Source organism: Candoia aspera, chromosome 17 (assembly GCF_035149785.1).
Source record: "Candoia aspera isolate rCanAsp1 chromosome 17, rCanAsp1.hap2, whole genome shotgun sequence".
NCBI lineage: Eukaryota > Metazoa > Chordata > Lepidosauria > Squamata > Boidae > Candoia > Candoia aspera.
The window spans coordinates 2723974-2750655 of NC_086169.1; the positions used below are offsets into that span (position 1 = coordinate 2723974).

The 26682-nt window shown below is 51.6% G+C and overlaps 1 protein-coding gene across 6 annotated transcripts in view; it reads left to right on the forward strand.

The window, feature by feature from the left end:
• UBAP2L (ubiquitin associated protein 2 like) overlaps nucleotides 1–26056 on the forward strand; it is a 37828-nt gene extending 11772 nt beyond the window's left edge. For 3 of the 6 annotated variants that reach the window (XM_063317120.1, XM_063317119.1, XM_063317118.1), the window contains exons 6-28: nucleotides 343–438; nucleotides 1124–1169; nucleotides 1868–1980; nucleotides 3070–3141; nucleotides 6278–6333; nucleotides 6418–6503; nucleotides 7330–7498; nucleotides 8977–9202; nucleotides 9461–9723; nucleotides 10577–10749; nucleotides 11727–11916; nucleotides 12163–12217; nucleotides 12983–13160; nucleotides 13735–13807; nucleotides 15455–15650; nucleotides 16547–16635; nucleotides 17605–17658; nucleotides 18382–18463; nucleotides 20545–20762; nucleotides 20853–20958; nucleotides 22129–22196; nucleotides 23536–23733; nucleotides 25379–26056. In XM_063317120.1, coding sequence (XP_063173190.1) covers nucleotides 343–438; nucleotides 1124–1169; nucleotides 1868–1980; nucleotides 3070–3141; nucleotides 6278–6333; nucleotides 6418–6503; nucleotides 7330–7498; nucleotides 8977–9202; nucleotides 9461–9723; nucleotides 10577–10749; nucleotides 11727–11916; nucleotides 12163–12217; nucleotides 12983–13160; nucleotides 13735–13807; nucleotides 15455–15650; nucleotides 16547–16635; nucleotides 17605–17658; nucleotides 18382–18463; nucleotides 20545–20762; nucleotides 20853–20958; nucleotides 22129–22196; nucleotides 23536–23733; nucleotides 25379–25474 — 2903 coding nt within the window. In that variant the 3' untranslated portion in view covers nucleotides 25475–26056. Of the gene's footprint in view, nucleotides 1–342; nucleotides 439–1123; nucleotides 1170–1867; nucleotides 1981–3069; nucleotides 3142–6277; nucleotides 6334–6417; nucleotides 6504–7329; nucleotides 7499–8976; nucleotides 9203–9460; nucleotides 9724–10576; nucleotides 10750–11726; nucleotides 11917–12162; nucleotides 12218–12982; nucleotides 13161–13734; nucleotides 13808–15454; nucleotides 15651–16546; nucleotides 16636–17604; nucleotides 17659–18381; nucleotides 18464–20544; nucleotides 20763–20852; nucleotides 20959–22128; nucleotides 22197–23535; nucleotides 23734–24036; nucleotides 24118–25378 lie in introns of all 6 variants that reach the window. The other 3 variants (XM_063317122.1, XM_063317121.1, XM_063317124.1) reach the window with 3 other exon arrangements.
• The last annotated feature ends 626 nt before the right edge of the window (nucleotides 26057–26682 follow it).

Genomic DNA, 26682 nt, shown 5'->3' on the forward strand with positions numbered 1-26682 from the left:
ACTGCTGCCAGGGAGAGTTTGCGGCCATAATGTTAGTTTCTTTGAGATTGTATAACTTCACGCTTCTGAAGTTCGGCTTAAAGACGTGGGGCTCGCTGAATTGGCACAGCTGCATGCGAGGGTATGGCTTTCCCCCGGCTTTGGGGGATACAGCGGCACTGTTTTTCTGGCCATTTTTCTTCTAAGGGCCGACAAGGTGGTTTTGAATGCGCAAGGGCATCGATATTGGGCAGAATGTATTCTCCGTCTGCTGTCGTGTTCCCTTTATTTTCCTTTATTTCCCCCCCTTGGTTCTGTCGTTCATCGCTTGCAACTCTCCCAGCGCCCTTTTGTGTTTTTCAGTTCGGGGCCAAGAGAATGGACTGGATGGTGGCAAGACAAGTGGATCTTCTGGTAGAGGCACAGAGAGAGGGCGACGGGGGCGTGGGCGAGGCAGAGGTGAGCAGGGGAGAATGGGTGATTACAGGTAGTCCTCACTTAACGACCAAATTGGGGCTGGAATTCCAGTTGCTAAGCGAAGTGGTCATTAAGCAAATCCAACCTGATTTTACAATCTTTTTTACTGTGGTGGTGAAGTGAACCACTGCAGTTGTTAAGCGAACCACATGGTTGTTAATTGAATCACGTAGTTCTCCATTGATTTTGCTTGCTGGAAACCAGCTGGGAAGGTAAAAAATGGTGATCATGTGACTGTGGGATGCTGTGACGGTCGTAAATGCGAACTGGTTGCCAAGCGCCCAAATCGTGGTCATGTGACTGCGGGAATGCTGCGACGGTCGTAAATGTGAGGACCGGTCGTAAGTCGGTTTTTCCAGCACTGCCATAAGTTCGAACAGTCGCTAAACAAATGGTTGTTAAGTGAGGACTTCCTGTATCTGTCTGTCTAGTAATACGACAAATCATCTTTGTTAAGAAATTTAAAGTGAACAAGACCCATAAGGAGGAACATAGCTCCTGAGGGTTGCCGAGAAGAAATTTTAGCAGGAACTTCCTCATCTGTGACGTTTTCTTCTTTTGTTCCTGGCTTACCTTGTAAGACCACGGAAAACTGATCTCTTGTTGCACTGCTGGTCCTGGGACTGTGAACGCTGAAGGCAGCTAACAGCATTTCTTGTATTTTCAGGCGGATCTGGACGACGGGGAGGAAGATTTTCTGCCCAAGGCATGGGGTAAGCTTCGCTCTGTGTGAATTGGTTCCGTTCCACGATTGCGGTAGCGGTAGCGCCAGCTGTTCCAGGCAGCGTGCTGCTTGTTGTGCAGCTCGTGCGTTGCGGGTGAGCGGGGCCAAACAACAGAAGACATGCCTGTTTCCTTTGCCAGTCCTCTTAAAGGCGGTGCTGGGGTTCCCGTGGGGCTCCTGAGTGATCGGGAGTACTGATGGTGAGCAGGAGGGGGCCCCTATCCAGGGGGAAAAACGCAAGCGTAGTTTAGAGGCTTTGAACCTCCCTTCGAAGAAACCCAGAACAGACCCGCCTTGACTTTTTGGGTTTATCTGTCTGGGTTTTCCCACGCTCCTTCAGTCGGGTAGGATTTTCTGTCTACGATAGCAGTAACAGAACACCAGAGACCTACTCCTCGTCTCAGTGTGGTTCTTGCTTAGTCAGGACGTCAACAAGGAGATGTAGACTTGGTGAAGAGGTTGGAGCAAAGCAGAGAGGGGACTGTGGATGCCCTTCCAAAGCTGCTCCTGCTGGGCTCCTGGCTCTGAGTGATGCCCCAGTCGCAAGACTTTTGTCAGCCGCGCACTCAAAGCACGCCCAGCCTGGCTGAAGTCTCCTCGCCAGGGACCAGTAACCATCTTGGGTCAACCTGCAGTGTGGGAGAACTGCCTCCTGGTATGGTTGCTCACCTTCTCCTGCCTCCCCAGAACTTTCAACCCTGCGGACTATGCAGAACCCACCAGCATGGATGAAGGCTACGGCAATGGTAACAGCAACACGTGGAACAACACCGGAAGTTTTGAGCCGGATGATGGGACAAGTAAGTGACCCGCGTTTGGCCCTGCCTGAGTTTGGGGAGGATGCCGGGGACCGGATCGGGTTCAAAACCTAGCGGGTGCATCTCCTTTGCCCGGAGGGCCCTCCGGCAGGTACGATCAGCCAGTCTCTTGGCTTGTGTTTCCCGTTCTAGGACTGATGGGGTCTTCAGCATCCAAAACTTTAGCCTTCTTTGAAATCCTGGGGGGTCGGGAGGGAGGTGTAGTAACGGAATTCCGGGACGTGGAGGCATGTAATGTCGCCAAGTTGCTCCTGAAATAGATACAAACGAAGAACTTCCTTTGAAGCCTACTTTGAGGTAGTGTAGGGGCTGAGTAACCCGTGCTTTTTGTCTGTGGAACCAGCAGGAATTTATAGAATTGTCAAAACCTCTTTTCGGGTCCCCTTTTTACCTGTGGCCTGACGGCTTAAACGTCTTCTGTGACCAGGACAAAGAGGGGTGGCTGTCCCCAGACAATTTTAATAATAAGTTTCCTCGATGCTGTTTCGGTTTTTCCTTTTTGTTTTTTTTTTCTTTTAGCATGGAAGGGAGGCATGGAGTTCACTTGTAGCGATGCCAGAGAAGCAATTCCTCTCTCCTGTGCCCCCCTTCCTCCATGGGGACATATTTTCCATGTATTTTTACTGTAAGCAAGCTGACCTGTGCTGGGAAAAGCAACCATGTTCTTATTGAAGTGTTGAGAAAATGCTCACCTGTGGGTAGTAGGAAGTCACACGCAGCCAGGACACTAAAGTGCTTTGCAGGTAGATCGTGCGCCCTCCCATGCCTTTGGATAACCATCAGAGAAGAGCAAGAAGGAATTTTTTTTAGGAAAGGGGTAATATGTCCCTCTGTCTACTGTTCCTGGTGTCTAGAACCTGCTTATCACTCCACCCTTCCTCCATAAGATTTACACCGTGTTACATATCCTCCTTATTAGTTAGCAGCATTTAAGCTTTTTCTTTAATTTGATCAGTATCCACAGGTACGGGGACGGTGGGCGGGGAAGAGGGGCACCTCATCTCACCTTTCAAAGTATATGACATTTTACTGTTTTTTGTTCTTTTCTTTCTTTATTCTGTTTTGTTTCAGGAGTTGATTACATTAGGGGTGAGGGGTCAAATTATCCCCGAAAATTTGACACTGCTCCTGGTACGAGAAATCCAGGGGCACTAATTGCCCTCGGATCTCCTTGTCTTGTTTCTTTTAAAATAATTTGGAATATATCTGTGGATATGTTACTGTCTTGTCTTTTTTTATCTCCCCCCATCTCTTTCCATCTGTGTTTCGTTCACAATGAATATTTGATAACATACTTGCCTGTGCTTTTACTAATGCAGACCTTCCTCTCTCCCTACAGTTTTTTTTTTTGAAAGCGGGGTTTACATTTTGGGGGGTGAAAATTAGCTTTGATTTCCAAGCTGACTGCTCGGGCCTTCTGTGGCTTATGATGGTTGTATCATTATGGCTTGGGAGTAAATAGCATGGCCAGGAATTACTATAACATAAGATGAGACCTAAGTTAGATGAAGAATCCATTTCATCCTTCCCCAGCCTGGTCCCTGGTACCCTCTCCAAGTTGTTAGTAGTGTTGTAGTAATGTGGGATTACCACTTGCCTCATCTCTAGCATGGGCTGGAAAAGGTTGGTCAAGCTAAGTTGACTTTCCATTTTCAGAGGTGGCCAGCTAATAAATTCGCAAGGGAGAATGGCGGCCTTCCATCCCCTTCTCATTTTCCATCTGTTAGGACGGACTGAGTTACGGTCTTCAAACCTGCAAGATTTGCCTACCTAGACTGGGTCTAAACTAGGAATGAACAGATCTGACATTTGTAGATATACTTTGGGCTTTTCCACCACAAGCCAGAGGTCAACCTGCTGGAGCCAGCTGCAAAATAGGGTCCGAACCAGCCAAGCATCCCTCCAAATTATGGACCAGGGCAGATGCTCAGCTCAGTGATTTATAATCGGTCTCCAGAACCAAGTTTGCACAGCAACTGAGTTTCCTCAACTCTGCCCTTTGTGTTTTTGTGTCCAGCAGTTTTACAGTTGGGGGTGTGGTCAGAGTGAGGAGGAAATATTTTTAATTGGTATGGTTAGGCAGGGTGCAGTCAGGACGCTGTTGATCAATTGGAGGTGATCGAGATCTCCACCGGTGGATCTCGATGCATTCTAACTTGTTGAACCTGGATTTGCATCGTGCTACGTCACTATGTGATTTCCTTGGGAGCCTACCCTGCTGTGTGAATCTAGCTGTTGTGGTTTGAGCTATAATGTTTGGAGGTCTCTTCACCAATGTGGAAAATAACTAGTGTGTCTGGAGTGTGTATGACCCTCAGCTGTTCTTCCTAGTCTTCCTGACTTTAAATAGGTTGTTCCCATCAGTCTGGGCACTCCTTAGTAGGAAAAATATCGAGCGTTGGGCCCCTTGTTACAAAAGCTGTTTGTTTTTAAGACCAATGCTTGAAAAAGGTGGTGGCCACAGATGTATGTTTGCAAAGGGTCACCACAACCTGTTGAGTTTCTTTCAGAAGCAAGTCTTCTTTGGTTAAAGAAGCAACTTGCTGATGAAGTCAGTGAAGGATCCCTCGGAGAAATGTTGGCATTTCTATTGCTGCCACCCCTTAAGTCTTCTTGATTTGCTAGAGCAGGCCTCCATGTTGCCTGCAATTTGTGGCCAACCTAGGCTTGGAGAGATGAACAAGGTCCTGGGCTTTGAGAGCTCCAGGCTGCTGGGTAGCTTTTCTGCAAGCAGCTCAACGCTAAACTTGAAAAACTGCTGGAGTTTTAGTAAAGGGTTATAAAACTCCAGCAGTTTTCCAAATTTAGCATTGATCTGCTTGCAGAAAAGCTACCCAGCGGCCTGGAGCTCTCAAAGCCCAGAACCATGTTCATCTCTCCAGTCTTACTTTAGTTGTGATGCTTCTGACAGGAATAAATATATAAGTAAAGGGTTAGGATAATAATGGACCTTTTGTGTATCAGTTGCTCGATAAAAACCTCCAAAGATTAATTTGCTTATAGGTTCTTCACTGCCTCTCTTCCTCTGCCCTGCCCTGTTAATTGACCCACATTGGGGCTAGGCGGTGGGAGAGGAAACTTGCAGAAAGTCACAGATATATATTTTTTTAATGACCCCAAGCCTTGCGATGTGATTCCCCTTCCTGCTTGCCCTTCCCTGGACCTTGAAATGAACTTCTGGGATGATCTAAAGCGGTTAGTCCACCAGGCCTGGAAAGCATCCAGAAATGTTTAAGCAACTTCCGTTGGGATGTGGGCAATCTCGGTTGCGTTTTCAGTTAAATGTACTTAAAGTAAACACCAGCTATAGCGAACCTGAGTTTAAGGTGTTTGTGTGTTTTACCACCTTCCTGTTTGTGGGAAGAAGGCCTAGCCAGTTTCATTTTTGGTACCAGGTAGTCTTATTTGCGTTCCCTGCCGAGAGAGAAGGATGACTATAATTTATCCGTATGTAAGCATACCAAAAGGGACGCGGTGGCGCTGCGGGTTAAACCGCTGAGCTGCTGGGCTTGCCGATCGGAAGGTTGGCGGTTTGAATCCGCGTGACGGGGTGAGCTCCCGTTGCTAGTCCCAGCTCCTGCCAACCGAGCAGTTTGAAAACTTGCCAATGTGAGTAGATTAATAGGCACCGCTTCGGTGGGCAGGTAACGGCATTCCATGTAGTCATGCTGGCCACATGACCACGGAGGAAGTGTCTACGGACAAACGCCGGCTCTTCGGCTTTGAAACGGAGATGAGCACCGCCCCCTAGAGTCGGACACGACTGGACTTAATGTCAAGGGAAACCTACCTACCTAAGCATACCAAACCAAAAAACAAAACTGCACCAAGTTTTTGTCCTTAAGCTCAGAAGTGTCCCAAGACAAGGATCCCTGACCTGGTGCCACTGCTCATCCTGTCACAGGTGAAGCTAGAAAAGCTAATTTTGGGGGAGCAGGAAATGCCCCAAGTTGGAACCTAGCTTAATAGCAGACCTGGGGACAATTAGATCTTTCCAAAGGGAAGTGAGTTCCACGTCAGGACAAAGGACATTCCCCTTTCCCAAGGTGATTCCAGGGTCCAGCCTCTTTGCTTTGGTGGTGGCTGGGTGGGGGGGACTGTATGTTGAGCTGCTGTTCCCCTGCCTCTCTCTGGCCCTCCCAGCTTCTGTCTGTCTGGGCAGGGGTCACCAACCTGCTTAGCTGTTTGCATTGCTCTTTAAAATCTCCCTCCTTCCCCTTTTTGTAACTGGCGCTTCGAATTGCTCGCACCTCATGCTTGATCTCTGGGTCTTGCTTGGCAGGTGCGTGGAGGACGGCAACGGAGGAATGGGGGACTGAGGACTGGAATGAAGATGTAGGTACCTGCCATTCCTCTTTCTGCCTTTCTGCTTAACGAACCGGGGAGGCTTCATAGCGTTCCTTTATTCTTCCCCTCCAGCTTTCAGAAACGAAGATCTTCACTGCATCCAATGTCTCCTCTGTGCCACTGCCGGTGGAAAACGTGACCATCACAGCTGGACAAAGGTGACCCCTTTGTCTCTGTTACCATTTAGCCATTGGGTAGGCTTTTCAGGGGGAAGGGGGTTAAAGCAGCCCAGGGTAAGTCAGCCCATGCCTTGCGAGGGTCAATGTCAAGGAGGCATTCTGCAAGCAGAATCTCTCCACCTACCACCTTTTCCACGTCCAGCCATTGCTACTCCGCACTAGATGGCTTCAAGCGAAAGATAAGCGAGTTCCCTCATCGTGCTTCCCCGTCATCTCTTTAGGGTTGCGTATGTTGTGGGGATGGTTTTTGTGCGTTCGCTGCCCAGCCTCTTGTATACTACCAGCAATCTGGAGCTGGCAGCAAGCCAGGGCTTCACTGGCATCCTGGAGTTTCACAGTTAAGCGGAGCCCCACAAAGTTTGGGTGGATTTGCTAACGGGAGTTGCAACTGGTGATTGCCAGCGTGCATCCTTCCCGTTCAGCTCTGTCCTGTTGACTCAGAAGTTAACCCCATTGTGTTTAGTGGGCTGACACCCAAGTGTGTGTCCCTGCTTGGCGTTGTGTTATCTCAGTCCTAACCTCAAAGCAAGAATGGCAGTTGATTTGCGATATCTTCCCTTACTGTTGCTGGAGAGTGACAAAACGTGTGTGATTTGAGCAGGAATGTGCCAGCTCCCCTGAAGCAAGGCTCGATTGTTTTTTATCTCCTGTCTGTCCTGCCTCTCCATTTTTCAAACAGTAACAACTCCTGAGGCTCCAAAGGAAGAACGAAAAGCAACTGAAAAAGGAACGTCTTGCTTTAGCGCAGAACCAGCCTGGGCTCCCCAGCCCCTGCTAACATCTTGTTGGTGTTTTTCCCTCCTAGGATCGACCTTGCAGTGCTCTTAGGAAAGACTCCTTCGCTGGAAAACGAGTCGCCCAGCCTGGATTCCTCCCAGGCTCCGACTCTCAGCCAGCCGCTGGTGTTCAGCAATTCGAAGCAAAGCTCCATATCCCAGTCCAGTTCAGGGAACGCCTTCTCTCACCATGGCATGGTGAGGAAACGGCCTGCTCCTTTTTAACCTGCTGAGCCAGCCAGCCAGCCTGCCAAAAAAAAAAAGGGGGTGTGTGCGTGTGGAATCCTCCATAAGCTGCGGAGGAACGGTTCTTAAACTCCAGTGGATCTTTGCGGGGTGTTTTCAGTTAGATTTCCTGGGAAAAATTGTCTCTTGGGGTGGGCAGAGGGGAAATTTCACTCTGTGCCCGTTTTTGCATTTAGTCGGTTAAGCTTAGGTTAGGGCTGGCTCTGAGGGGGCAAATAATTGCATTGGGAGACACTCAGCTGTTTTGCTTCCCTCTTGCTTCTTCCTCTCCCTCCCTCCCTCCCTCTCTCTCTATATATATATATGAAGAGCCAGTTTGGTGTAACAGTTAAGTCATCAGGCTAGAAACTGGGGGGCTATGAGTTCTAGTCTCGTCTTAGGACAAAGCCAGCTGGGGAACCTTGGGACAGTCCCTTTCTCTCAGCCCTAGGAAGCTGAGGCAACGGCAAACCACTTCTGAAATCTTGCCAAGAAAAGTACAGGGATTGGCCAGGAGTCAACTGACTTGAAGCCCCTATATATATATATATACAGAAATTTGACAGAAATATATATAGGGACTTGAAGGTCCTATATATATAGTCCCCCTTTGGGGGAGATGGGCGGTGACAGAGAAATTTGAGATATAAATAAATATATATACACACACACACACACACACAACCCTGATTGGGACTGGCAAGTCCGTCGCTAAGCGTAGCAGTCATTAAGCAAGACATCAAGTGACTGCCAATGGCCATCACGTGACCATGAGGCACCACGGTCGTCATCAAGACGCAGTGGTTGTCAAGCACCCAAATTGTGATCTTCTGACTGCGGGGACACTTGTAAGCGTGAGGACTGGCCGCAAGTCACTTTTTTTAGCGCTGCCCTAACTTCAGACCGTCGCTAAATGAACGGTTCTTGAGCGAGGACTGCCTGTATATGGTGTCTTCCTCGAAAGGGAACCTCAGAGAGGTCAGCGGGGCAGGGAATTTGGCTCCCGCTCCCATTCTCAAGCTGAGAACACTTGATCGAGTTGGTATTTAAGTAAGTCTGGCAGGTATTATTATTATTATCGTTTATTAGGTTTGTGTTACCGCCTCTCTCCCCCAATGGGGGACTCTGGGCGGTTTACAATAAAAAGGATAGTAAAAACATCTGAGCCTCAGTTACAGTTTAAAAACATAAACAAGGTAATAAATATAAAATATGGTATGCTTTTTAAAGGGAGGAGACAGACTTGAGTGAGCAGAGAATGGCTGGGGTGGGCTTTGAGACGGGGCGAAATGGAAGCCTGCCTTTCAGTTGCAGAAGGCAGCGTGGTTTTGCGCCAAGTTGCCGGCCACTGCGGGATACAGCTGGGTCTTTTTCACGGGCCAGGCATCTCCGACGGGGCTGCCCAGAGTGCTCTGGCTGAGTCAGCCTTTGGCTCCTTTTACCCCCTTCAGGTTGGTGTGCTGGGAAAGGGCTTCACTGACGTGGGGGAAGGAAAGAGCGGCGGCAGCACCACCACCACCACCACCACCACCGGCTCCCAGTTCCTGGAGCAGTTCAAGACTGCTCAGGCCCTCGCCCAGCTGGCAGCGCAGCACCCCCAGCCCGCCGGCAGCAGCACCCCGGCCTCCTCGTGGGACATCAGCAGCACGGGTCAGCCCTCCTCCCTCGTGCAGTACGGTAAGACCTTCTGGGGGGGTGCGCAAGAGAGGAGCTGGGAGGAAAAGGTCGCGGGGGGGGTTGCAAGTGAACGAGGCGCTCGTGGCCGGATTGGGTTCCGCCCGTCCAGCGTCGGCTTTTCTGCCACGGGTGGCAGCCCGCTGTGCGCGCAGCACATTTTGTAAGATCCAGGCGTGCCCAAAGCGATCCGCTCGTCTTCCCAGACCTTCCCCACAAAGGGGACCACCGTGCCAGCTTTTCTCTCTCCGTGGCCCGCAGATCTCAAGAACCCCTCGGAACCCGCCGTGCACAGCCCGTTTGCCAAGCGGCAGGCCTTCCCCCCCGCCTCCACCATGATGGAAGTGTTCCTCCAGGAAAAGCAGCCGGCGGCAACGGCCTCAGTGACGGCGCCGCCGCCACCGTCCTCCCCCCTGGCCAGCAAAGCCAACCCCGTCCCCCAGGCGTCCCCAGGCTCCTCGAGCCCTCAGCCGGCCCAGCAGAAGTCGAAACAACCAAGGAAGAAGGCCTCCTTGACATCGAAGGTGGGAGAGCGGGAGGTGGGCAGGGCTCTCCTTGACGCTGGCCCTGCTGCCCAGTGAGGCCCCTTGCGGGGGGGCGGCGCGGGCCCCAAGCTGGCTAACTGGCTAACTGGGACACCCTGTGGGTCCTTCTTTTATGAAATGCTTGATTTATAAATGGTGGCTAGCCAGCTTAATTTGAAGCCATTAGATAGGCTGCATGCCAGTAGACCCTTTTTGGTTCTGTCGTAGCCTTAAAGGGGGGACAGCGTGTGCCATAGCAAACGGCCGGGATCATTGGCGGCTTTGCTGTCGCAGCTGCGTGGCTGGCCAGCTGCCTGTGATGCCCGAACAAGCCTGTTCTTTGATGCCAGATGCGACAGGACAGGTAATCCTTGACTTACGGCCGTTCGTTTAGCGACTGCTCGAAGTTCTGACGGCGCTGGAAAAAGTGACTTACGACCGGTCCTCGGGCTTATAATAGTTGCAATGTCCTTGCGGTCACATGGTCAAAAGCCAGGCACTTGGCAACCTGCTCGCAGTATTTGGGGTCACCTGATCACCATTTGCAACCCTCCTAGCTGGCTTCCAACAAGCAAAGTCAGTGGGGGAGCTGGATTCACTTAACGACCTTGGTGATTCGCTTAGCAACCGCAACAAAAAAGATCATAAAATCGGGCATGACACACTTAATGACGGCCTCGCTTAGCAGTGGAAGTTCATGTCCCCACTGTGGTCGTAAGTCGAGGACTACCTGTATCTAGAAGGTTTAGATCCTGCTGCATTCCTCCCTTTCTGAAACGTCCGAAAGTTTAAAGCACACTCCCCCTTTTCCCTTCAAACACTGCGTTTCAAGGTCAAACCGTCTCGTCCTCAGATTCCTGCTCTGGCGGTAGAGATGCCTGGCTCTGCGGATATTTCGGGGCTCAACTTGCAGTTTGGGGCCCTGCAGTTTGGCTCGGAGCCCGTCCTCTCGGAGTACGAAGCGACACCTGCTACAAGCAGCTCCGTGAGCCAGCCTCCAAGCAGCCTGTATACCAGCTCTGCAAGGTGAGCCAGAGATCGCTCACGGTGACGGGTCCGCAGAACACAGCGCCCCGTGTGCCGCTTAGGTTGGATCGAGGCCTGGGTGCAGAGGGGCCTTTTTTGAGTCCCCTTTGCCCATAAGTGAAGAGAGGAGCATCTGCTGCGGCAGGTGTGACGTTTGCCGGCGGCCCAGTGGCGCTGACCCCTCCTGGGGCTCGGAGCCCCGCTATCTTTCCCGCCCGCAGCGCGCGCAAAATCCGTAGCTGGAAAGCCGTCCCATGTCGCGGCTAGAGCAGGGTTTCTCAGCCGTGGCAACTTTTAAGATACGTGGACTTCAGCTCCCAGATGGCTGGGGAATTCTGGGAGTTGAAGTCTTAAAGTCGCCGGGCTTGAGAAACACTGGGCTGGAGTGTCGTGGGAGAATCCTGGATCTGCGGATAGCCAACTAGCTAGTCAAGTTCGTGGGATTTCACAGGGTGACGTTGGAAGGATAAAATAGGGGGAAGGAACCATAAGCCCTGTGATTTGAGATCCCAAACGGTAGAGCTAGTTAGAGATGACGACGACGACGGTGACATCTGTTCAATTGTGTCCGATTCTCGGCGATTCTACAGGCCAGCTCTCTCCACATTTCCCGATCTTGTCCGGCTCCTTTTAGTTCTTTTACGCTCTGGCTGGCGTCGGCCTTGATGGCGTCCAGCCACCATGTTTTTTGGCGGCCTCGTTTCCTTTTGCCGCTGACCCTTCCGAGCATAGCTGCCTTTTCCAGCGAGCTGGGTCTCGTGACGTGGCCGAAATAAGTAAGGCGGAGTTTTGTGATCTTGCCCACCAGCGATATGTCTGATTTCATACGCCCTGGCTGTTGCTTGTTTGTCCCCTTTGCTGACCGAGGAACGCGCAGGAGCCGGTGATGCTGTGGGGTTTAAATGTTTCCCTTCCCGTCCCTTGCCTTCAGTCTCATCCACTTACAGCTGTATTTCTCTGTCGGTCTTCCTTCCTAGCGAGTCTCTGTCTACAATTTCCTCCAATAAAAGCCAGGAGCCCGGTTTCCAGAGTGGCAGCATGCCTACAGCAACGTATACCTCCCAGAACAGTGCTCAGGGACCCCTGTACGAGCAGAGATCCACTCAGACCCGGCGGTATCCAAACTCCATTTCTTCCTCGCCCCAAAAGGACTTGAGCCAGGCCAAGGTAGGCTTTGCTCTTGGGCGCCAGACCCACAAGCTCGCCTTTACGACGGAGGGTAATTCCGGAGCAGGGCGGCCGGCTCGGCTGCCTCCTGCAGGTTGAGCCTGAAACCGATAGATGGTAAATGGTACTTTAAGAGAGCTGGCTCTTAGTCGCCCCCTGCAGCTTCCTGGGATTTTAAAGCATGCTAGACGCACATCTCTAGCAGCGGGGGCCGACCCAGCCCTTTCCTTGTCCTTTCGCCTCTAGAACGGCTTCAACTCGGTGCCACCTACGCAGTTGCAAACCACCCAGGCAGCTGAAGGTAAGCCCCTTGCGTGGGTGGGCAGGTGGGTGGCACGGTGCCCCTTAGCAGCCTGGCCTGAACTTGTCCCCTGTGCACGCCAGGGGTGACGGGGCAGATGGCCAGCGTTGTGAGCTGGCTGAGAAGAGCCGTGAGGTGTGAACCTGGCTTCTTGGTGGCCCAGGGCAAGATCCCCCCCCCCCCCGCTTTCTTTGCTGCCTGACAGAAGTCTTCTGAGGATTTTGGGTGCAGCTCCCATGATAACTTGGACTGATAGCAGTTCGGCTCTGGTGACATCTGGGAATCCTCAAATTGCCCATTTCTGATATGCATGGAGAACTTCAGCTATAAGTTGCCATTTGTCTCCCCTTCATGCATGCACAAAGGAGAATTGCAGTGGGGCAGCAGACACGTCAGGGCAGGGAATATGGTACCCTGTCCAGCTGTCCCACTCCTGAATAAGGTTGGATCCCAGGTATCTGTGTAAGTGTCTACCTAGAGCAGGGTTTCTCAACCCTGGCAGCTGGAAGATGGGTGGACTTCAACTCCCAGAATTCTGGGAGTTGAAGTCCACCCATCTTCAAGCTGCCAAGGTTGAGAAACGCTGACTTACAGTGTTTGCCTTTCATAGCCCATCGCCAGTCAACAGCCTCACCAAAATGTGCACCTCGGCATCCTTGCCCTGGAGCTCACACCAGCATCCCAGGGACCGAAAGAATTGTTCCTTTTTGCTGCTGAGTAATTTGCCTCTTCAACCCCCTCCCTCTCCTCGGTCCCTTCCGCCAGGTGCGGCTGGCTCTGCTGTGAAATCTGACTCCCCTTCGGCCCCCAGCATCACAGCCCCTCTCGGTGACACTGTGTCAGCGGCGTCCCTGCTGACCACGGCCACCCAGCATTCCTCGGTGCTCAGCAGCCTGAATCACGCCGAGGAGCTCTCGAACACCGCTGCCACGCAACACAGCAGGTACTGGCAAGATTGGGGCACCGCCAGGAAGCCCCCTCACCTTCCATCACCTGTTGAGCCCTCTCTGACCTTAGTTTGTTAGCCACGCAGCTTTGGGGCTTCTGCAGCTACCTTTTTGTAGCCCAAAAGGGAGGCAGAAAAACCCTGTAAGGCCTGCTTAGAAAGGGTAAAGGTTTAGGAAAGGGATTGGCCCATATTGTGCACCTTTTATAAAATGGAGAAAATGGTTCTCCTGGAACGGCAGTCGTGTGCCAAACTGCAGCTAGTCAGCCTCCGTTCCCGACCACCACATGTCTTTCAAGTCCTCCTCCGGCTTCTGAGGTCAGTCCGGGCCTGGCCTATGCACATTCCTTCAAACCCACGGCTTTATTTCAGAAAGCATGCATTCCAATTTGTAGCGTGACCCTTTGGGCACAGCACAGCAGCGGCAAGAAAAGAAAATATTGCCTTGGCCCGCTTTTGCCAGAGAACGTGTGCCAGAAGAGCCTTAGCTGACTTAGGATTGTGAGCCAGGGGGAAAGAAAGAGAGAATTCCTGAACGTTGGTTGACCAGCATTGCTAATTCTTTCCACAGTACATTGCCCACCCAGCAGAACAGCCTCTCTTCCTCAACTTCCTCTGGCCGCACGTCAACTTCGACTCTCTTGGTGAGTGGGAATCCAGAAGGAGGGACAAGGGGAAGTATCTGGCCTCAGTGGGAAGTTTGCTGTCTGCTCTAGAGAGAAATGCCCAGCAGAGTTCACATGGCCCACTGCGGTCAATCTGTTCCAGTGCCCTTTTACAGGGACTTCTGTAACATCCATTTTTCTTTATGAGCAAAACCATAGATCTGCAGACAGAGAAATTGTACAGGTAGTCCTTGCTTAACGACCACAATTGGGACCGGGATTTCGGTTGCTAAGTGAAGTCATTAAGCGAATCCAACCCAATTGCACAACCTTTTTGCGGCGGTTGTTAAGCAAATCACCACAGGCACTAAGTGAACCATGTGGTCGTTAAGTGAATCATGCAGTTCCCCATTGATTTTGCTTGCCAGAAGCTGGCCGGGAAGGTTGCGACTGGCGATCACGTGACCATGGGACGCTGCGGCGGTCATAAATGCGGACCGGTTGCCAAGCGCCGAAATCGTGATCACGTGACCGCGGGGACGCTGCGACGGTCATAGGTGTGAGAACCGGTCATAAGTCTTTTTTTTCCCAACACCTTTGTAAGTCCGAACTCTCACTAAATGAATGGTTGTTAAGTGAGGACTATCTGTAAGGAATTCCCCAAGGCTCCTGGTCAGTTTTGTCTGTGGAAATTGTTAGCGGGGTTGTAGTCGCCGGGAGAATCCATTTGGGAAAGTTGAGCGGCCTGCGTTGTGCTTGCGTCTCTGAATGGAGACAGGCATGAGCACCACCGAATTCCACCTTTCTTCTCCCTGCTCTCCAATTCATTGCCTTGTCTGTGCTAACAGAGGTGAAAGTAGTTCCCCCGGCTGCGTAGGGGTATTTTTGCAGCAGAGGAGGAGGGTGTGGGCCAGGTATTCAAAGGTCATCCCTCACCAGTCATCCGAAAGGGTGGGGCGATCCAGCACCGGTGGCCCTTCTTGTGCTGCGCTAAGGCTGACAGGGTGGAAATGCCGCGTTTGAACAGCCCCCCCTGCTCCTGGGAATCTGGTCTCTGCAGTTCTGGATTGGGGTCAAGAGAGGTCAGCCTTGCAGGGCTTACATTTTTTTTGCACCCCCACCACGGAACCCCAAGCTTTGCCAGTGGGAAGCGGCCATCACAGATGGGCGGCTGATGAATCCGCAGCCGTCCCACCCAGAAGCCCACGCTCAGTTCCTCCCCGGCGTTCTTAACTCGTGCAGGACGGTTGGGTTGCTCCGGTTGTTAAGAATCGGGAGCTGGAAATTCTTGCCCGTCTAGGTGCCCCTAGGCAATCTCGAGGGCCCCTCTGCCCTTCTCTGGGGGTGGAAGAAAGTACGACTGCAGAGCCCCAAGTAGATGGCCAACAGAAACGAGGGCAGGTTCTCTCTCGGCTTTGAACCATCTCCTCCTCCTCCATGTCAAGGCTCCTAAAAGGCACCTCTGCCCTCGGCTCCTGCTTAGCTCAGCCTGCAGCTAGTCAGGAGCGGGGAGTGCACAAAATCCTAACCGGAGGTGCAGCCAGGTGGAGATCCAGGATCGAAGGAAAGGCTGGTTGAATTCCTGTCTCCGCTGCTGTGGTCCTCTGAGGTCTGCTCCGCCAGCAACCTGACTTTCTCGTGCCCCCTGCTTTCTCTCCCCGCCCTCCCCCTCTCCTCTTTCTGTAGCACACCAGCATGGAGAGCGAAGCCGGGCTCCATTCTTCTGCAAGCACTTTCTCCACCACCTCCAGTACTGTCTCCGCCGCGCCCCCCGTGGTCAGCGCCTCGTCGAGTCTCAGCAGCGTCAGCAGCCTGGGCCTGAGCCTCAGTAATAACTCTACCGTGACGGCCACGACTCGCAACTCAGTAGCCACGACGTCAGGTGCCTCCTCAAGGCCCAGGGTTTGGCTGGTGGCTAAAGTGCTGGGGGGGGGGGCACCTTGGGGTGGGGAGAGGCTTTCCAGATCTCTGTGAGCCCTTTGAAGGAGGCCTGGTCAAGGAACAGAGGCTGTGAGGATTCAGGAAGTGCTGCTTTGCTGTTGCAGAGTATCATAACAGAATTTGGAAAGCCTGGGAGAGTTTCTCTCTACAGGTAGTCCTCGACTTACGACCGTCTGTTTAACGATTGTCTGAAGTTACGACGGCCTCGGAATGGGTGCTTTATGGCCTGTAAAGCGCTTCTGAGCATCCCAAAACGCTGCAAACCACCACTCCCCCACAGTCAGATGATCACATTTCAGGCACTTGGCAACCGGCTCGCATTTACGACCGGTTGCTGCGTCGTGATCACATTTTGCTGTTTTTTTGCCATTTTCCAGCAAAAAACGCCCATTGGGAAAGCTGGATTCGCTTAACGACCTGTGATTTGCTTAACAACCACCATAAAATGGTCATAAAATCAGGTCCAGTCATGTGGTGACTCGACTTAGGACTGCAATGACTTACTCTGGAAATTCTGGTCCCAATTGTCATTGTGAGTCAAGGACTACCTGTACTCCATTTTATACCAAACAGAATCAAGTTGGGGCTGCCTTGAGTCTCTTTCTCACCCTTTTCGCTTTCCCGGGATTGAATTACCCTTTTGTTCTCCCTTAACGGCTCGTCCATTCCTTCCCCCACGTTGTCCTCAACCACAAAGCAAGGCTGGCTGGGGAATTCTGGGAGTTGAAGTCCACCCATCTTAAAGCGGCCATGGTGGAGGAAAGCTGGCATAGATGGTTGTGCAAGGCTGGGGGGCAGTCGGCCGGTGTCTGCTGTGACACTTCCTTCTCCTCCTAGGAAAGGCTCCCCCCAACCTGCCTCCTGGCGTGCCGCCGTTGCTGCCGAATCCGTACATCATGGCGCCTGGGCTGTTGCACGCCTACCCGGTGAGTCGGGCGCGCCGTGCCCTCCTCCAGATCGGCGAACCCACGCTAGTAGATCCTGCTCCACTTAACCTGTGGCGGTGCAGGAGGGACAGCGCGTGGGAGAACAACCCCGAGCAGTACCGGATGCGGCTGAAGCAGCCCACCAGCCTGCCTGAGCCTGCAACATCTGGCTCGGACAGGAGCTTGGCAAGGGGAGCGATGTGCAAATGAGGCCAGCAGTGTCTCTCTTGGCGGGCAGAGGAGCACTAGCTTGCTCCTAAGCTCTAAACAGGACAGTCTCGTGGCTGTCTAAACGGGGCAGCAGGGATCGCAGCCGTTCTCCCTGGGGTTTTAGGAAGGAGTCGCACTCCCAGTGTGAAAAATCCCTCCAAAATAACTTGCGTTTTCCCACCTGGATAATGGGAGGAAGTTCCCTCATAGTTTCCTGGTCTTGTTACAGAATCCCACCGGTTAACTGTAAATAAAATGACACTGAGAGCGTTACAGTATTTTATTTACAGTTAAGCAGCGTGATTCTGCAATTAAATAAAACGACGTGTGTCCGCAACCGTCTGCTTCTCTAAAATTTGGCACGTGCTAGCCCTCGCTTTAAGGGAGAGATTTCAGTCAACAGGGATGTGAGCAGGAGAAGTTGGGTAATGATGCGTAATTTTCCCACTCCTGCATTTTCCAGTGCCGTTGACATGTTTTGGAAAAGGCTTTCCTTGGTAATGTTTACGATTTACAGTGCTGGTCCAAGCAGGACCCTCTTGGATGTTTTTGCAATTTATTTTTAGAGCATTTCTAAAAGCATATGGACAAATAGATAAATAGCTCACTGTAAGTTAAAGCCGCCCACAGCCCTAAACTATGAGTCTCAGTTATTTTAGGGCATCAAAACACCTTTCTTGTTTGAAATGTTTTGGACAATTCATAATTTCCGTCACTCTCAAAAGGCTGGATGTGTAACCCGCTCGGTTTCTGTTGCAGCCGCAGGTTTACGGCTATGATGACTTGCAGATGCTTCAGACAAGGTTCCCATTGGTGAGTTAAACCCAGTCGTCCTCTTTCACGCTATTTAAAAATGCCTGAATATTGCATTGTGTAACAACCACCTAGCATAAAAAAAGAACTGCTGTGATTCACATCGAAGTATTAGTTATACGATAATAGTTTCAGTCCTGAACTAATTATTTAATACTAAGATATCTGTTGTATTGTTACTTTGTGTGTGTGTGTTGACAAATGGAAATGAAAGACAAAGCAAATTTAACAAAAATTAAAATACCTAAAAGTAAGGGGAAAAAAGGAAATAATAACAATTAAAAGCAAACGAGAGCTAGTTTGGGGTCATGGTGAAGGCACCCGGCTAGAAACCAGGAGGCCGTGAGTTCTAGTCCTGCCTTAGGCACAAAGCCAGCTGAGTGACCTTGGGCCAGTCGCACCCTCTCAGCCCTGGAAAGGAGGCAAGGGCAAACCCCTTCTGAAAAACCTTGCCAAGGAAACTGCAGGCACTTGTCCAGGCTGTCTCTGAGAATTGCACACGATTGAACGGGTTTTTAAAAAAATCAGCTATCGATTTCTGACTCCCCCTTTTTACACATTTACTAATTTGCGTTGTTTGTAAGCCTCGGTCTGCTGTTACCTTCCTTTTTCTTTGGCTCCAGCTCAGTGTGATAGTAGCCCAGTCTGCTGACCTAATTTCCCATCCCTGGGGAGTCACCTTCCCTGTCTTCATCCCACCTCCTCTCCCTTCCTTCCTTCCAGGACTATTACAGTATCCCATTCCCCACACCAACCACCCCGCTGACCGGACGGGATGCAAGCTTGAACAGCAACCCCTATTCTGGTAAGATGTGATGGGAAGGAAGTGGGATTCCAGGCCCTCTCACGTCGGGGTGGTGGGAATGGCAGTTCGCTCCTCCAGATGGGTGGATTTAATGGGATTCTGTGCAGGGGATTCTTTTGCTGTTGATTGTGAAAATCCATGCTGCCATGGTCCATCTCCTTGGATAGCCTTCCCAGGTAGGCCAGACAGGAAACATGACCAGATGAGCAAGTTCTAATTTATTGCAAGGCTACATTGACAGAACCCAGCAAGTCTCGAAGTCCAATTCTCCCCCCGTCTCCTTTACAGCCCGAGAAATGAGGGAGGGTCCCTTCTGAGCCTCTTTTTCCGCCCATTATGCAGCTCCAGGCTATGCCCTCTCTTAACTGTCTGTTCCCTTGGCAGCGTCTCTTTGCCCCGTCTCCCAAGGTTATTCCCACGCTTGTTCTCTATGGTTCAGTCTTCTGTCTGGACATTATAAACCAGAAGCATTTGCACATATTTCTTGTCCATAAATTGGCAGGTGTGTTGACCCACAGGGGTGTATCTTTAGACATGGTTTGGAACTGAACAGTTCTCCCATCTCCCACTGTCAGATTCTTAATGTTCAACCCCAGAGTACTTCTGTAGCCTTTTGCATACATTGGTGCGTCAGGCCCCAATTCGCTTGCGCAGTGTTTCTCGACCTTGGCTACTTTAAGATGTGTGGACTTCAACTCCCAGAATTCCCCAGTCAAGCGTTTCATCATTCCACTTTATTGGAAGGCTACGTTAACAGTCTTGCAAGTCTGAAAGTACAAATCTCCTGCCGTCTCCTTTACAGCTCGAGAAACCAGGGAGGGTCCCTTCTGAGCCTCTTTCTCCACCCATTATGCAGCTGCGGGCTCAGCCCTCTCTTATCCGACCGTTCCCGAGGCAGCGTCTCTTCGCCCCGTCTCCCAATGTCTTTCCCACATCCCATTACATCTGAGGTCAGCCTTCCCAGGTGGACCAGACAGGAAACACGGCCAGATGAGCTAATTCTACTTTATTGCAAGGCTACATTGACAGAATCTTGCAAGTCTAAAAGTCCAGTTCTCCCCCGTCTCCTTCACAGCCTGAGAAACCAGGGAGGGTCCCTTCTGAGCCTCTTTCTCTGCCCATTATGCAGCTGAGGGCTAAGCCCTCTCTTGTCTGACCATTATTTAGGCGGCATCTCTTCCCCCCGTCTCCCAAGGTCTTTCCCAGATGCCGTTACATTGGACGACTTTAAAAAAAGATGGGATCAGACCAGTTCAGGGAGGAGGGCGTTTGAAGGATAAGTTGCAAGATACATTGCCCTGTAGAAGTTAGGATTGGTTTTATAGGATTTCCAGCATCAGAGGCAGTTCTCCATTGCAACTCTTAAAATATCCTTCTCAGTTCCCATAAACCATATACAATTGCCTGTTTATGCTTCCCCCCCCCCAAAAATGGGTTTAGCTGGCCAAGTGGTTAAGGCAGTGGGCTAGAAACCAGGAGTCGGTGAGTTCTAGTCCTGCCTTAGGCATGAAAGCCGGCTGGGTGACCTTGGGCCGGTCCCTCTCTCTCAGCCCAAGAGCCAATCAGGCGTGGTAGGAGAGTTCTAGTCCCGCCTTAGGCATGAAAGCCGGCTGGGTGACTGGGCCAGTCCCTCTCTCTCAGCCCAAGAGCCAATCAGGCGTGGTAGGAGAGTTCTAGTCCCGCCTTAGGCATGAAAGCCGGCTGGGTGACCTTGGGCCGGTCCCTCTCTCTCAGCCTAAGAGCCAATCAGGCGTGGTAGGAGAGTTCTAGTCCCGCCTTAGGCATGAAAGCCGGCTGGGTGACTGGGCCAGTCCCTCTCTCTCAGCCCAACCCACCTCACAGGGTTGTTGTGGTGGGGAAAAGAGGAGGAAGGAATATTAGGTATGTTCGCCGCCTTGAGTTATTTATAAAAATAATAAAGGCGGGATAGTAAATAAATAAAATAATAATAATAATAATAATAATAATAAAAATAAAAATAATAAAAATAAAGCAAGCCCAATCTTTTGCCTGGCTTGGCCGCTGCCGTCCTGTGCTGCTCTGGGACGGGCCCGGCTCACCACATGCCCCTCTGCTTCCAGGCGACCTCACGAAATTTGGCCGAGGCGACGCCTCTTCCCCTGCGCCGGCCACCACGCTGGCTCAGCCTCAGCAGAACCAGACGCAGACGCACCACACCACCCAGCAGACGTTCCTCAACCCGGCCTTGCCTCCTGGCTACAGTTACACCAGCCTGCCCTACTACACCGGGGTTCCCGGGCTGCCCAGCACCTTCCAGTACGGACCTGCTGTGTTTCCCGTGAGTGCCAGCCTGCTGTGGGGTTGGGGGGAGCCCGAAGCCCATCTTGACCCCCCCTCAGCTCATTCCCCAGCCTTCTGCTTGTCCCAGGTTGCTCCTACTTCTTCCAAGCAGCACAGCGTCAACGTCAGTGTGAACGCCTCTGCCGCCCCATTTCAGCAGCCCAGCGGCTACGGTTCCCACGGATACAGCACGGGTAAGGGGATTTAAGTGGGGAGGGGGTGGTTTGCAAGGAGGAGGCAGGGGAGGAAGAATCCACAGTGCAAAAGGCGGGGTGGAAAATAAGTGAATGAATTGAGAAAGCCGTTTATTTGATTTTATTTGTCGTACTTATTTACCGCCCAGAGTTGTGTATGAGATGAGCGGTAAATAAATATGACAAAATAAAATAGAAAATAAATAAAATAAGTAAGTTGCTGGCTAGCTCAAGCTTTTCTTAACTTGGCGCTTTCTGGAGCCATCAAGATTGCAGCTCCCTAATGGAATGATTTATAGAAATAATGTGATTTTGGTTCAACGCAGAGTGAGGGGTTGATTGTGGAAGGTTGTTGTATATCTTTGCTGTTAAAAGTCGGAAGTCACCTCTTTCTGTAACTTTAAAAAAAAAACTTGTGTTTCCACACTTCCGGTTTGTTTTTCTCTTTGTAGTTTTTATTTTTCTGTAGTTCTTACCTTTGTCTGAAATCTAATAAAAATCTTATTAAAAAAAAAAAAAAGATTGCAGCTCCCTAAATTTCTACCCCGGGGCTATGCTTGTTGCAAAATTCTGCCTCTGGTTGCTCCTGCACCCGTACAGATAGCCAGGGAGGGTTTGAGCAAATCCCTTTCTTCCCCTCTGCCTCTCTCCGCCCAGCCCGGTTTGGGAGTCTCACAGTGGAATAATCTATGCATTTCTGCCGAGTGCCATAGCAGATACAAGGAAGCGCTTTTTGCCCACTTAGAAATAAGAATGAATTGCTGTGGGACGCAGTAACGGTCCTTTGAACGGCCATCAAAGATGGGTCAGATTCGTGGGGATGTAAAGCTGTGCTCTCTGCCTCGGATCAGAAAGGAGCTTCCATGTGCAGGGGCAGCCTACCCTGTGAAACCAGGGACAAACCCACAGGAGGCGCCAGTTAGCTCTCCGTTCTGCCTGGGCGGTTGGCGCTTTTTCTGAGACGTTTCCAGGCTCCGTGGGAGTTCAAGGTTGACAGACCCCTCGCGCTGCGGCTGCCCAAGATTCCAACCGAAAGCCCGTTTCGGGTGCCCTGCGTTCGGCTGGCCAACAGGGTCTGTCCCTCCCCTAGCAGCAGTTAGCGGGCCGGAGAGCAGAGGAGGGAGATGGCGTCTTGCTAATTCTGCTACTTTTTTTTCCCCCCCTCGCCAGGAGTTTCCGTAACATCCAGTAACACAGGAGTGCCTGATATCTCCGGCTCTGTGTACTCCAAAACGCAGGTTGGTACTTGAGTGCCCCGCGAAGGATGTATACAGCCTGGAAGTCAGGGCAGAAAAAGTTAAATAGTTAAAGCAATCCGTAAATCAGGTAAATCAATAAATGAACAACCCTGCTGTCAAACTCCCACCTCACCCCAAATAAGGAGGGAACCCCAACCTTGAGTCTTTCAGCGTCATTGGCCTTCCCATCTTGTCCCCCCTAGACGCGCCGGAGTCTCCGGAGAGAGGATTCTCTGCCGTCGGAGTACGTTTATTCTGTCCTTTAACGAAGCCAGGCTGCAAAGCCGATGGCAGACCTCACGGAAATGCCCCTCCTGGCGCGCGCTGCAAGTCAAAAACCCTAAAAAGGGCATCTGTTTGTTTCTCACTCAGCTGGAGCGGCCCGGTTTTTAAGACCCTTTTAAAAACGGTCAGGAAGGAGCTACATTTGCGTCTCGTGGTGAGGCTGCTCCCGAAAGATTGGGCTGCCTTTCTCATCCCCCCCGCCCTCCCCAGTTTGTTCGCATCTCGGGGCCCAAGCAGGTTGAGATGTGCGATCATCCTTCAGATAACTGGGCCAAAGCTGTGCGGGGCCCTAAAGGACACTGCTTGGCACTTCAAACTGGGTCCAGAAACACGCTAGTATCAAAACCCCGCGTGCTCGTTCTGGAACCCGTGCTCCGTGCACTCCTTGCCTGGCCCCGCAAGGCCGCTGGGAGAAGCTTCTGAACCGAAGCCAGCCTCCATGAAGTGCTGGCGGTTGTTAGCTTGGGCACTACCACAGCAGGAACGACTGAAAGCTCGGGCTGGGCCATCCGAATTGGAGGAACAGCCATAAACACTCAGCACCATTTACTGCCTAGAACAGCGGGCCCTCGCCTCCCCTTTCGCTCCCATGCTCTGACAGAGCTGCTGCTTCTCAACAACGGCCAGCCTTTCTCAGCCTTTTGACCCTGGAGGAACCCTTGAAATATTTTTCAGGCCTGGGGGAACCCCTTCACATGCAGGCTCCAATATAGGCCAGAAGTTAGGAAATTATTATATGCGTTTCATGCATCGGCCTGTATCTACGCATCAATGGTGTTCTTAAACTAAAAATAAAGGATGAAGCTTCCCTCTTGAAGGTGAAGTGGCCTGAATTTGAAACAATTTTTTAAATAAATTGTGACCTCCCAGGGACCCGACCCCCCCGTGGATCCCGAGGGTGCCACGCAACCCTGGTTGAGAAACCCTGTTTCATGGAGTGTCTGAGCTTGAAGTTTGATCTGGCTTGTCCACCACAGATCCTTTAGGAACCAGCAAGAGCATGAGCAAGCATGTGCATGAGCTGACCCTCTTTTTTTTTTTTCTCTCCTGGCAGCAGTCCTTTGAGAAGCAGGGATTTCACACTGGGACGCCAGCGGCCTCCTTCAACTTGCCGTCGGCGCTGGGCAGCGGGGGCCCGATCAACCCCGCCACGGCTGCAGCCTACCCACCGGCTCCCTTCATGCACATCCTGACCCCCCACCAACAACCCCACTCCCAAATCTTGCATCATCACTTGCAGCAAGACGGGCAGGTAAGTACGAACGCCTTCCTGAAACGTGCCCGCCCTTGTCGCTGGCTCCCGTTTGCTCCTCCCGCCCCAGAACATGGAGCTGCCGGTGGGGCTCTCGGCACATGCCAGCGAGGGGGGAGACACTGGAAAAGCCTGGCCCCCTCCGCTCCCTTCTGGGTCGTCCCGAGGCTGCTTGGAAAAACCTTCCTCCTTTTCCGGCAGATTAAAGCTCTTTTTCCCCCTTGCGCCCCCGAATCCCAGGTTGTCATAATGTGTTCTTATATTTTCCATATCCTCGGCCTGCACTTACCCCCAAATTTGCAGACGATTCTGTACTTCCAACACCAGCAGGAAGACCCAGTATTGAACATCGCGGAAGGCTGAGGAAGGCCTCCTGCTGTCCTGGTAACCTTTAGCCTTTTGTCCCAGGCACCCATCGGTGTAAATAGGAGGCCAGGCCCCACCCATGCCCAGAAAGCTGCCCTCTGCCCTCCAGATTCTCTGCCCCTGCCTCTCGCTCCCGTCCACGCAGCCCCACAGACTGTTTGGATTTCTTTGATATCCAGATGTGACATCCTCTGGATAGGAAGCTCTACCCTGTCTCAGACTCAAAGGTTAAACTAAGAGAAACGCTACGGCTGGGAGCTAGGACACCGCCAGCTTGATCTTGCCGCCCTGGATTCTTTTTTACATCGGTCCCTTCTGGTCTGATTCTGGCCCTGAAACCTGAATCACTTGGCATTCCACTCAGTCTTGGCGCGTATCCTGCAGTTTTAGTCAAGACTGGATTCCAGAGTTACCCTGTGAGCCGATCTGAATCGTAAAGGGATAATAAAATGGGATTTAGCTGGCTGGCTTCAACTTCCTGCTTCCCTTTTGGCAGCTAGTTGCGGTAACCCCGAACTGCAGCACGGGTAGGATTGCCAGCCAGCATGTTCCTTGTAGCCCCTGGAAGCAAACCAGGTTAGGGAAGACTCGTGCAGGCTGTCCTGTTCAGGAATGGGATGGGCAGAAGAGAGCTGAGGATCTTGAGAAGCCGTCAGGTCATTGTCGAGAGCCCAGGAAGGTCCTTTAAAGCCCTGTCGATGAGTGGAAAAACCCCGGGGCTTATTCTGGCTGAGGCTGGCTTTCCTGCCTAACCCACATTCCACTGTTTCTCCCATACCCTTGCTCTGCCACACACTGGACCAGGTTCGCCCATCCCGCTGCAAAAATAAAAAAGTCGGCCAACCACCACACCGCGTGTGAACGCAGCCACGGTGTTGCACGTGACTCGGTTTCCATCTCAAGTTGAGAGGAAAAAGAGTTCGGAGCGATCCATCTCCCTATTGCAGCGTTTCTCGACCCTGGCGACTTTAAGATGGGTGGACTTCAACTCCCAGAATTCCCCAGCCAGCCTTGCTGGCTGGGGAATTCTGGGAGTTGAAGTCCACCCATCTTAAAGACGCCAGGGTCGAGAAACGCTGGCCTAACGGAAGAACGGAAGACCCCAAAAAGGCTCTTCTGTTGAGCGGATCTGTGCCGTGGTGGTCCAGGTGCCTGATTTGGGAGGGCCAGCCGCCACCTATCGGCGCTCGACTCTGCTCCGGCGGGCCAGAGCGTTGGGGGGGGGGTCCGTTGGCTGACGCTCAACGCCTTTTCGCCCTCCTGCTTTCTCCCCCTGCAGAGCAGCACCGGCCAGCGCAGCCAGGGCAGTTCCATCCCGCAGAAATCGCAGGCTAACAAGTCCGCCTACAACAGCTACAACTGGGGCGCCAACTGACCACCGCCACACACCCTGGCAGCGCGACACTTCAACCAAGAGACAGGCAGAAGGACGACAGCGACCCATCCCAAACGGGAACGACCCCCACCTGGGAGAAGGCCTCCCTTCCCCTCAGCACGGCCCTGCGGCCTTGGGAAACACGGCCTGGCCATAACGTTCCTTCCCCTTCCTCCCATCACCTTGCCCTTATTGTATGTAATATAGAATTTGTATCTTTTTTTTTTTTCCTTTTCTCTTTCTCTCTTTTTTTTTTTCCTGCATTCATTCAGAGAGCCGTTCAGCCGTAGGGGCCTTTTCGTTTCGTTTTGCTTCTGTTTGGTTTTCTACTCCTTTACTCTTCCTTGCCCCTCCTCCCTGCTCCCCCCCCCAAATAAAATTACTGCCCAGCAGATCCAAAGGAGTCAACACCTGGAATCCCTTCCCTCCCGCCCCTTCGATGCCCCCCCTTTATTATTAGGAATAAGAGCAGTAATTGATATGAACCGCGTTGTAAGATTAATTAGTTGAAGTGGTTTTTTTTTGTACTGTGTTCTAAATTTAATGGATAAATGTGTCTTGTATATAAAAATGAAAACCCCATTCTGTTTTCTGGGCACGCAGCGTTTTTTCCATCCAGGTGTTCTGGCCCCATGTCTTGAACCTACAGTCCAAGTTCGTCAGTTCATCCTCCGTTTTTGGATTGGTCTGGGGAGGGGGCGGGTTGGAATTGAAGATGGAGAGACCAAGATGAGGACTGGGGCAATAATATTGGGGGTGGGAGGTAGGGGGGAGAATTGGAAACCCCCCAGAACTTGTGGCAGAGAGATTTAAGAAGCTCGGTGGTGATCCCGGGACGGATGAAACACATGCGATAAAGAAGGCAATATTTGCTTTACGGGCTTACAATTCAAGACCCCCAAAAGGAAAACAAGAGGAAACTGGCACTTCTTAATGGGAATTTTACTGGCTGAATTTTCTGTGTTTTAAGAGGCCCCCATAGCAAATAATAGTTCTTTTTTTTAGAGGTTCTCATTGAAAATAATACTGTGCTTTTTTTTCTTTTTTTTTAAAGAGGTTCCAATAGCAAATAATACTGTTCCAATCGAAGGGAATCTCTGTAGCTCAGGGTTGAACTGTGGAGTCCGTGGTGCTCCCTGAGCTGGGTGGTTGGCTTGCAGGCGTTTTGTTGCCCGACTAGGTACCATCATCAGCGCTGGGGAGGGTGG